Source organism: Mirounga leonina, unplaced genomic scaffold, assembly GCF_011800145.1.
Source record: "Mirounga leonina isolate KUSES-001 unplaced genomic scaffold, KU_Mleo_1.0 Mir_94, whole genome shotgun sequence".
NCBI lineage: Eukaryota > Metazoa > Chordata > Mammalia > Carnivora > Phocidae > Mirounga > Mirounga leonina.
Window position 1 is genome coordinate 8,106,194 of NW_023270855.1, and position 11,777 is coordinate 8,117,970.

An 11,777-nucleotide genomic window follows, 5' to 3' on the forward strand; every position below is an offset into this window, starting at 1 on the left:
ACTTGGGTAAGCCCGTCACCTGTCCTTGTGCCTCAATTTCCTTATCTGCCAACGAGGATAACAACCGCACCTGCCTCAGAAGTTGTTGCCAGGATCCGATTAGTTACGTATACAGATGTACTCGGAATAGTGCTTCGTACATAGAAAGTGTCACATAAGTGTTAGCTGTCATTATTAAACCAACTTCACTCTATGAAAACCTGCTTCTGTCCCCTGTGGTTGCCACCACGTGGGACCATCCCCCCAGGTCTGAGTCCCTGAATCCTGCAGGAGTTCCCTGAGAGTAGAAAATCTTGCCCATGTTCAAAGTCCTCTAGAACAGACACGACACAGCCTCCTGAAATGACCCACCCTAGGGCCAAATGACCCTTGTCAGGACTAGTGGGACTCCTCCCTGGCTAAGAGAAAAACACTAAGGAACATCCACACAACATGTCCCCTAAGCCTCTCGGCAACTCACCCCCGTTTTTATAGATGAGGACACGAAAGGCTCAGAGAGAGGCAGTCACTTGCCCAGAATCACACAGCCAGACAGGGACAAAGTAGGACAATACACAAAGCCTAGCACAACAAAGGAACCCCTGCCTCCCCACCCCTTGGAAGACACCTGGGTGGAGGAAGCTGTAAGGAGCCTGTTTTCCCCCAAGGGCAAAAATGGATGCAGCTGTGATCATAGGGAAATGAACGGGAAGCAGCCACAATATCTGCCAACAATTGTCAGAGCCAAAGAGCATACATATGTGTGGCCATGTGATTTTCTAAATCACTTGAAGAAGAATCTTCCCACCCCACGGCCCCAGTACCACAAGGGACCATCTTTTCGAAATGACTCACAGAAGCAGAGACTCTTTAGAGATGGAAGGACAATGGTGACCACCAGTTCTGACGAAGAGAAAGCTGGATAATACTGTGGCTTGGCAAGGAGCAGCTAAATGGGGTCATGGCTGACCCCCAGCCCAGCGAACCCCAACCCAACACGGACCATGGCTGCCCTGGGCTCAAAGCCCTCTCGGTGAGGGGAGAAGTGCACACGCCCCATGCCCTCCCCACTCCTACAGCCTTCAGCTCATCATTTATTCAAGTGCTGAGTGTCTGCCCACTGGCCAGGCGCTGTGCTGTAGGCTCTGGGAATACAGGCATGAACTAGACAGGTGACGTCCCTGGCCTCACAGTGCTTACATTCTCCAGGGAGAGAGAGACATAAATAAATAAGGAATAAGGCAATATCAAGGTTTGTTAAGTGGAACAGCAGAAATAAAACAGAGGTGGTACAGACAATAACGGGGGGTGGGGTGGGGTGGGCAGGGGAGGCCTTTAGAATAAGGGGAAGTATGAACCAAGACCTGAAAAACTATGGACCTCCAAAGATGTCAGTATCCCAAAAACCCCAAAACCTATGACTATGGGACCTTACATGACAAAAGGGACATTGCAGATGGGCTTATATTAAGGGTCCTGAGATACGAGGAGCCTGAATTATCTGAGTGGGCCTCTGTAATCACAAGGGTCCTTATAAGAGGGAGGCAGCAGTGTCAGATTCAAAGGTATGATAACAGAAGCTGAGGTCAGAGAGAGATTTGAAGATGCTACACGGTTGGCTTTGAAGGTGAAGGGAGGGGCCGTGAGCCAAGGGATGCAGGCAGCCTCTAGAAGCTGAAAAATTTAGGCAAGAAAATGGACTCTCCCTTGCAGTATCCAGAAGGAATGCAACCCTGCTGACTACCTTGATTTCAGGACTTCTGACCTCCAGAACTGTAACATGATAAATGTGTGCTGTTTTTAAGTCATTAAATTTGTGCCAATTTGTTACAGCAGCAAGAGGAATCTCATGCAGACGAGAAAGCCACCTACGGTGAGCACTGGAAGATGAATGTCCCAGGCAGAAGGAATAGCAAGTGCAAAGGCCCTGAGCCTGCACCAAGGAGGCCAGTGTGGCTGCAGCAGGGTGAGCAAGAGTGGATGTGGAAGGTGAAGAGATCAGAAGTCACTGAGGTCAGATTGTGACAGGCTGGGAAGGCCTGGTGGAGTTTGGATTATATCCTACAAGACAACTGGAAATCTTTGCAGAGTCTGAGCAATTCTGGTGTCTCCAGGGCTTAAAAAGTCAGAGGTATTCCCCAAAGAGGATGTACAGAGGGCCAATAAGCACATAAAAAGATATTCAATACCATTAGTCATTAGGGAAATGCAAATCAAAATTACAGTGAGATACCACTTCACACCTGCTCAGATGGCTAGAAGTGAAAAGACAGACAATAACAAGTGCTGGGGAGGATATAGAGAAACTGGAACCCTCATACACTGCTGGAGGGAATGTAAAGAAGTGCAGCCAAGATGAAGAACAATCTGGCACTTCCTCAAAATGTTAAATATAGAGTTACCCCATGACTCAGTAATTCCACTCCTAGATGTCCACCTAAGGGAAATGAAAACTTGCAACTACATAAAAACTGAGACCACAAATGTGCACAGGGGCATTATTCATAACAGCCAAAAAGTGGAAAGAACCCAAATGTTCATCAACTGATGAATGCATACATAAAATGTGGTCCACCCATCAGTGCAATATTATTCAGTAATAAAGAGAAATTAAGCACCGATACATGGTACAACATGGATGAAACTTGAAAACTAATTGCCACAGGAGAGAAGCCAATCACAAAGGACTGCATATAAGAAGATTCCATTTATAGGAAACGCCCAGAATAGGCAATGCCGAAAGCTAAGGAAAATGGGAGGTGTGTGTGTGGGAGTGTTGGGGGTGACAATGAAAGGGTACAGGGTTTCTTTCCAGGATAATGGAAGTGTTCCAAGGGGTGCCTGGGTGGCTCAGTCAGTTGAGCGTCTGCCTTTGGTTCAGGTTGTGATCCCAGGGTCCTGGGATCGAGCCCCTCGATGAGCTCCCTGCTAAGCGGAGAGTCTGCTTCCCCCTTTCCCTCCGCCTCTCCCCCCCTGCTCGTTCTCTTTCTCTCTCTCAAATAAGTAAATAAAATCTTTTTTTTTTTTTTTAAAGTGTTCCAAGGGTGCCTGGGGGCTCAGTTGTTAAGCGTCTGCCTTCGGCTCAGGTCGTGATCCCAGGGTCTTGGGATGGAGCCCCACATCGGGCTCCTTGCCGAGTGGGGAGCCTGCTTCTCCCTCTCCCTCTGCCTGCCGCTCCACCTGCTTGTACTCTCTCTCTCTGTCAAATAAAAAATAAAAAAATCTTTAAAAAAAAAAGTGTTCCAAGATTGACTGTGGAGATGGATATACAACTCTGCACATACAAAATGCCATTGAATCGTACACTTTAAAAGGGTGAATTGTATGGTATGTGGATTATATCCCAATAAAGCTGCTTTTAAAAAGTCACAGGTTCCTAAATATCTTAGGAACAGAAGTTGCTCTGATGTTTACAGTCAAGGCCAACATGAAAAAAAAAAAACTAGAGGGGTCTCTTATACAAAATTTGTCCACTGCCCAGGAAACATTCAAAGTAGATAAGTCACAGGTCATCGGAGCAAAGGAACACACTGCAGTCTAGAAAACCAGGTGGTAATAGACAGGGGTGTCCTGACATGTTACCAGTGACTGCCTCTGGGGGATGGACGGGGGAGGCTGAAGACCAGGAAAAGGAAAGACATTTACCTTCCTCTCTACCCCTGGTGTATTATTTACACTTGCAAATGCATGTGTTGCTTCTCTCCATTAAAAATCGTTAACAAAAATACATGCTAAAAATAAAAACCTAAATCCATGTTGCTAAAGAACACTGTTTGGCAAGGAGAAAAAATTGGGAATATTTTAAGTGAAAAAAAGCAAGCTATTAGAATGTACAAAATATCTGATTTTTGAAAACTGTATGCACATAAATGTTTATTATAATATACTAGAAGCTATAAACCACATAGCACCTGCTAGCACGTAGTAAGGAACCACGAAATGTTAGCTGCTGTTGTTGCCGTTCATTATTATTATTATTATTGACATCCAAATAAGAATGGTTATCCCTGAGTGGTGGAATTTGAGCTAATCTTTGTTTCCCACAGCATTTTGCAATAAGCATGTATTATTTTCGTTCCCGGTTTAAAACAGGATTTCTGAATCTGAGCACTATTGACCCTTTGGGCCAGACACTTCTATGTGAAGGGGGCTGTCCTGTGCATTGTAAGGCATTTAGCAACATCCCTGGCCTTTACTCACTGCACGCCCCAAGTTGTGATAACCAAAAATGTCTCCAAACACTTGTTCCCCAGGGGGCAAAATCGTCCCTGGTTGAGAACCACTAGGTTAAAATGTATATTATTTGCTCAAACTGGATGGATAACCTATACATGTTCATTTTATTATTTTTTCAACTGTACATATACATATATGTACATATATAGCATATACTATACATATATATCATATACTTCGGTATATACAGGAGTACATACATATGCATATCATAATCTAAATTCTCAAGAAAATATAGAGATTATTTTTTAAATAAAGTGGCACCAGTTACACTGGCCTCCAACATAAAAATAATCATTGTTAATATTTCCTTATTACTTACTAGAATCTGGCACTTAAGTGTCAGATTATACAATTGTCATTACTCACAAGAACCTCCAGTTCACAGGTTAAGCTGAGGCTCAGAGGGGTTAAGCAAAGAGTGTCCAAAGTCACCAGCTGGGAGGAGGTGGAGCCTGGAATACAGACCTCTGCTTGGGAACCCTAGGACCACACGGGCGGCGTCCCCCCAGATGTCAGGCCCTCTCTGCAGATCATCAGGCGCAAACAAACAAACAAAACACACCAAGGACCTACGACGTCCTGGTGGAGTCAGACACCAGGGTTCAAATCCCACTCTGCCACTTGGCAAGGCCATGCCCGCAGGTAAGTTACTCCACCTCTCTCAATCCGTTTCTTCGTCTGTACACTGGGGTAGGAGAAATACGCACTTCACAGGCCCTTGTGGGAACTCAGGGACATAAGCCACTCCAAGTGCCTCCATTAGGGCCGGACGCTCAGTAAACAAAAACGCACAGCAACTGCTGATAGCTTATTATGATAAGCTTTACCATAAACAGCAAAGTCGAACCGCTCACTACCTAGGGACAGACTAACATAACAACAGACATCTTCAAAGATCACCCAACACCTTCCAGACGATCCCCGTGGAGGGGGCGGAGAGGGTGTCCAGACCAGGGGCGGTGGCCGGCCCGAGGACACACGGCGAGACCCCGGTCCGGAATGGCAGCACAAAGAGCCCCTCGGTTCAGGACCCACTTAAACAGAAGTGGGCAGGGGGCTTAGGGGCGGAGTCGCGGGGGAGAGGGTGCACTCACCGAACTGCATCCAGTCCCACTCGCTGAGCGTGTCCATGTTGCGGCACAGGTCGTCCAGCACCCAGGCGGGCAGCTGGTAGATGTAGCAGGACATGGCTGGGCTCCGGGGGCCGGTGGGCAGGCGCGCGGACAACTGGGACAGCTGCGCCGGGGACCCGGTTCCTCCACTCCGGGAGCGGGCGGGTCCCACCGGGCGGGTCCCACCCGGCCGCCCCCTCCCGGGGAAGTGGGCGGGGCTGGGCGCTGGACACCACCGCCCCCCAGCGGCCACGCTTGGCGCGACACCGCCCAGCTGTCTGGAGCGAGCCGCTGCGGAACCAGCAGGGTCTGAGCTGGGAGGGGAAACTGAGGCCCGGAGTGGGGAGGGAACCCGTTTAAGGACACACGAAAGAGTTCAGTGGCAGTCCCAGGAGGTCTTCTGACTCCACGCCCAGTGCTTTTGACGCTCCGCCACATAGAATTCATTCAACAAATATTCTGCTAATCACCTACTATATGCCAGGCAAGGTGTTCCAGGTGTTGGAGATACACGAGTGGGAAAACCCTACAAACCTTCGTGCTTTCATGGGACTTACAATCTAGATGGTGGAGGGAGAAAACTAACCATAAGTAATAAAAGTACTTAATAAATAAGTTAGGTGGTGTGTTGAAAGGTAGTAAATGCTATTGCACAAAAGAAAAAGGAAAGGTGGTTAAGGGGAATTAGGAATTCAGAGCAAGCAGCGGGAGGACTCTTAAATAGAGGAGTCAAGATAGATTTTATCATAATAGCGGCTAACATTTATTGAGCAGCTACTACGTGCCAGGCACTGTTCCAGGTGCTCCAAATATCTCTGAGGAAAAAAGGACAAAATCCATGCCCTGCAGGGAGACAAACAATAAGCAGTAAATAACTTAGCACTATAGAAGATGATAGGTAACATTCCAGAACAAAAGCAGAGTGTGGGAGCGCTTAAGAAACAGCGGCCCTGAGGAGGACACTCTGCCTCTCCCTTGGCTTCCTGACCTGAAAGGAAGAGAGAAAACTCGCCTAGGAAAGGCACCCTCCCTCCATGAAAGGGGAGGAAAAGAAGACATTCTCATCAGTCCCGAGGGGGCATCAGAAGAACCTGCCCAGAAAAACCTTCCCCGGTCAGTTTCCTTCCATCTACTGGCCTTCCCACGGTGAGCTGAGCTCAGAAGCCTAAAACTGCTTTGCTCTCTCCTGTCATTTCTCCACAGCGTGATCTTTCTTTGTGGAAGACGTGCTATAGAAACGGGAATTCCGAGACGCCGGCTGTTCTGAGTGACTTCTGGTGCAGGTTTCTCCTGCCTGATGTGCGCTGCATGTGTCATTTGACTGTTTCTCTCCCCCGTGATCTGTCTCTTCCTGACAGGGGTCTCAGCCAACAACTCAGAAGGGGAGTAGAGGGAACATTCTTGCTCCCCTACACCTGCTGAATGCACATGGACACACACCGCAACCCTCCCCGCCACGCGCGCGCACCCCACCCCGCCCCCCATCCCTGCCCTACGTGTACCTTACGTACCTCTGCACTGACTCGAGATTTGGCAATAGCCTTGGTTGCCCTGCAATGTTTCCAAGCCTCGGCGCTCCCCAACCTTCCCCACCCCGAACCCCGCCCCTTCGAAGAAGAACTAATCTAATTCGGGGAGCTTCCAGGTTGCTTGATCGCCTGAAATTGTGGGGACAGAGGCGTTCCTGGAGAGGGGGCACGGAACACGGAAGCTCTGCTCCCCTTCCCTTTGCCTCTGTTCCATCTGGAGTTTGCTCAGTTGTATCCTTTTAGGACACAGTGATCATGTAAGAAATGAGAAAAAAAGGACTGAAGGACTGAAAGAAAAAAAAAAAAAAGCAGAGTGTGATGGGGGTGCCTGGATGGCGCAGTCGGTGAAGCTTCCGACTCTTGGTTTCGGCTGCGGTAGTGATTTCACTGTCATGAGGTGGAGCCCCAATCAATTCCGGCTCCCGCTCAGTGTCGAGGCTGCTTGAGATTCTCTCTCTCCCTCTCCCACGCACTCTCTCTTTCTCTCTCTCTCTCTAAAATAAATAAATCTTAAAAAAAAAAAAAAAAAGCAGAGTGTAATGAAAGAGAGTGGGGATGGCTCATTGCATTATTCATTATCTTAGAAGGTAATAAATCTTAATGGGGGAAAGCAGAATAAGAGTGACCTCAGGGCAAATTGAATTATAAAATAGGGTAGGGGAGAACTTATACTAATAATGGCAAATATTTATTGATCATTTACGATGTGCAGACTTCACCTGAGTTGTTTTGCCTACTGCTCACAACGACCCTATTAGGTAGGTGTGCTCCATTCTACAGGTGAAGAAACCAAAGCACAGAGAGGTTGAGTAACTTGCCTAACATCATACAGGTACAAGTGACAGAACTGGGATTTGAACCCAAAAATCTGACCACTGGCTACAAACTGCCTCATTATTATAATAACTACCATTTACCTATACCTACAATGTATTTTGCATAAATTATCTTCTGTAATTCTCATAAGCCTATGCTATAGATAGTATTATCCCTTTTTTATATACATTAATAGAGGGGTTCCAAGAGATTAGGCAGTGTCACTGAGGGTGGATAAACTGGAGTTCCACTTTGTGGCCATAAACATCAGCTAAGGAGTATGGCTGCAGAAGAAGGGAACTGAAATTAAAGTGGGAAGTCCTGGGGGCAAGTCCTGGTTCTGCCACCAACAGGCTTTGTGACCCAGGACAACCCATTTCACTTCTCAAACTTTTGCTTTCCACATCTGTAAAATGACACTAATTATTTATATTGCCTAGAGTCGTGAGCTAGGGAAGTGGATTAAATCAATTTATACAGCCCATATAGAATGCCTGCTACAGGGTCTTTCTTGTACAGAGAATAGGCTTAAAGAATGGTAGCTGCCCTATTAAAAAGAGCTCCGGGCAGAGTGCTCCGCCAATCCTTCAAAGGACAAAGGATCAAAGGACATCAAACTAATTTTTAAAAGAAAGGAAAAGAAAAGAAAAAGTCACCCACCGCCTTAGAATTCTATCAGGATACAAGCCCTAGTTCAGTCACTGTCGGCTCTTCATCCTGGAGCAAATTTGCAGTTTTCTCTTTTGGAAACTGGATATTCTGCCCTAGCCACTTTGAAGGATTGGGGTGAAGCTGACATGAAACTCCAAATGCTTGAGATAAACTGTAAAGTACTTAGCCCAGTAAAGGGTTGCTTGTATGCAAGTCCATTCCTTTGATTTTGGAAGAGGGGTCTATTTCAGTGTTCTGTGACTGCTTTTCAGGGGAAGTCGCGTGTTTCAGCAGTGGTTGAAGGTGGAATTGAAGGGGAAAGCACCTACATCTCAGGACAAACATCCTCTTCTTTCATTTTTTCTACTTACAGAGTCCTCTGCTGCTTCTCCCTCTCTTCTGCAAGCACAGAGCTTCTGTCTTTGTAGCATTATTCCCTTAGTGCCATGGGGCCTCTTCCCCTTGATGGAGCTTTGAGACCACAGGAGATTTGCATTCGGCCTTGGCCAGTCCAGTATGGACAAGTCCCCACAACTCCTCTCTGTGCTATCTCCTTGGGCTCTTGGCAAGTTTCCTTCTTACCCCATCCTCAGGGCTTGGAATCTGAGTGCTAGGATTTTCTCCTCCAGGGAGACCTAAGTAGTTCAGGGCCTGTGCAGGTCCTCTTAGGGGCACATCTTGGTCCCCATTCTTTAGAATAAATTCTTCAAAGTTAGATTGTTGTTATTACAAATTAATAGTGCTGCCACTCTCCTACCAAGGACCAAGCATTTAGCATACATTATCTGGGATCTTCACAACAACCCTACAAGGTAGGTTTATTGTTGCCATTCTACAGATGAGAAAAGTGAGACATAAGTCCAGATTGGCCAAGTGACAGGATTCAACTCAAATCTGACTCCGAAGGAAGTGCTCTTTCTACTCGATTATACTGCCTCGCCACAAAGAGAAATTTCCTTTGATCCTGCACAGTTCATTCCTTCCCCTAATTAGCTGCTTTCCATGGCCAACACCCTCCCTACCACAATCAGCTAGAAACAATTATTGAGGTTGAATGTAATTAGTTATATAGTTATATCATTTTGACCTATTCACATTTAATTACCTTGAAATTATAGTCAGTGGACTGCACTCCAGCTGCACACCAGAATTACCCAGGGAGATTTAACAAACTATACATGCCCAGCCTGACCTCCGCAGATCCAGACTCAGTTGTGGGTGGGGCTGGGATGGGGCTCAGGCACTGGCATTTTTTTTTCAGATTCTCTCTTCTTTTTTTTAAAGTTTTGACTTATTTATTTTTATTTAATTTTTTTTTTAGAGAGAGAGAATGGGGGGGCAGAGGAGAGGGAGAGAGAGAATCTTAAGCAGGCTCCATGCCCAGTGCAAAGCCCAATGTGGGGCTTGATCTCACAACCCTGAGGTCACGAGTCAGATGCTTAAACAACTGAGCCATCTGGATGCTCCTTAAGTTTTTATTTTAATCACCCAGTGTTCATAACAACAAGGCACTGGCATTTTAAAAAGCTTCCCAGATTTGGGGTACCTGGATGGCTCAGTCAGTTGAGCATCTGACTCGATTCCGGCTCAGGTCATGATCTCAGGGTTGGGGGATCAAGGCCCACATGGGGCTCCGTGCTCAGCAGGGAGTCTGCTGGGGATTTTCTCTCTCTGTCCCTCTCCTTGTGCCCCTCCCCCAACTCGTGCTCGCACTCTCTCTCTCTTACATAAATAAATCTTTAAAAAATAAAATAAAAGCTTCCCAGGTAATTCAAATCATGTGCAGAGTTGAGAACCAGTGTTTTATCAGGAAGTTGGGATAAGAAAGAAGACTGGTAGTGGATTAACAATAATAAAGCTTCTCTGTGTACTTTGCACATGTTTTTTCTTCCTAATAAAAGTATCTTCAGGATGCCTGGGTGGCTCAGTTGGTTAAGCATCTGCCTTCGGCTCAGGTCATGATCCCAGGGTCCCGGGATCAAGTCCTGCACTGGCCTCCTTTCTCAGCCAGGAGCCCACTTCTCCCTCTGCCTGCCACTCCCCCTGCTTGTGCGCGCACTCTCTTTCTGACAAATAAAATCTTTTTTAAAAATAATAAAATAAATAGGGCGCCTGGGTGGCTCAGATGGTTAAGCGTCTGCCTTCGACTCAGGTCATGATCCCAGGGTCCTGGGATCGAGTCCCACATCAGGCTCTCTGCTCCTTGGGAGCCTGCTTCTCCCTCTGCCTCTCTCTCTCTGTCTCTCATGAATAAATAAATAAAATCTTTAAAAAAATTTAAAAATTAAAAATATCTTCATTGGTTTTTCTGATAGTACATGATGATTGTAAAAAAAAAAAGAGTTGTTAACCTTAAAATAAAACTGTCAGCTATTTTACCAGCAAAAATGGGTTTATTCGGGAATAGCAGAGAATTGCGATTCAGGACACACAAGCTACTACAAAACCATAGGCAAGTCACAGAACGAAAAACAAGAAGGCTCTTTTACAGAGGAAAGAGGGGAGTTGGGAGTGCTGTTATAAACAAAGTCCATTGGAGCAAACCGGGAGTTCAAAGTATAGTGGCTTTTCATTGGCTGAGTTGTCTCATTGGCTAGGCTGTTGCTGGGAGAAGAGGAAAACCTTTTTTCCCCCTACTGGGATAGTGGCGTCCACCTGCAATGTCCCTCTCTTCCTGTTGGGGTCTACAACTGATCAGGAGTGGTAGGGCGCGAGAGCTCCCCCTGCTGGCCGCCTGACTCGATTTTAGTGAGTTTTCCTTTTACTAATTTTCACAGAGTGAATTAAGAAAAAACCTAGTCCTAGTCTCTCCTCCTCCTGTATAGGAAAAACAACCCAGCTCTACCTTCTCCTGTATGTTTCTCCTTGACTTTTACACAGGACACTTAACTTTTGACACTTCTGGTCACCAAATGTTGTGGGAGGGGAGCAATTCCCCACAACAAGCAATTCTCTGCAACACCAGCTGGGTTTCCTACAACTTAACTTACTTCTAACACTGGCTACCTGTAGATAGTGTCAGATCCCACGGATCCCATCTGCCAGAGAAAATCCCATCTGCCAATCCCAGTCTGTGGTGAGGGGAAGCCCCAAGAAGTTTTTTGGGGGCAGGGAGTTCAGGTGTGCCAACAAAAAAGGGAAATATTGAAGGGGTATCAGGCAGCCCAGTGACTGGCATAGAGTAGGAGTGAGATGCTAAGAATGGGATACAGAAACCTCGTGTGAAAGTATCTGAAAGTTCACACTGGTGCTCACATGTCAAGAGTGCAAAACACTGATATCTATTTCATACCCTTAGTGTGTTGGATTTCTGGGACAGTGCCTGCCCTTTTATCACCTTTTCTAAAAGTATAAGCACTGATAAATGGAAACCACCTCCCTTCTTTGGCTCTTTTTTTTTTTTTTTTTTTAATAGACTTTAAGATCACAGCATAATTGAGAGGAAGGTGCA

At 46.3% G+C, this 11,777-nt stretch overlaps 1 protein-coding gene across 2 annotated transcripts in view; it reads right to left on the reverse strand.

Annotated features, from left to right (window-relative positions):
- IRAK2 (interleukin 1 receptor associated kinase 2) overlaps positions 1 to 5,501 on the reverse strand; it is a 59,005-nt gene extending 53,504 nt beyond the window's left edge. For both annotated transcript variants that reach the window (XM_034996388.1, XM_034996387.1), the window contains exon 1: positions 5,313 to 5,501. In XM_034996388.1, coding sequence (XP_034852279.1) covers positions 5,313 to 5,406 — 94 coding nt within the window. In that variant the 5' untranslated portion in view covers positions 5,407 to 5,501. The remainder of the gene's footprint in view (positions 1 to 5,312) is intronic.
- Positions 5,502 to 11,777: the final 6,276 nt, after the last annotated feature.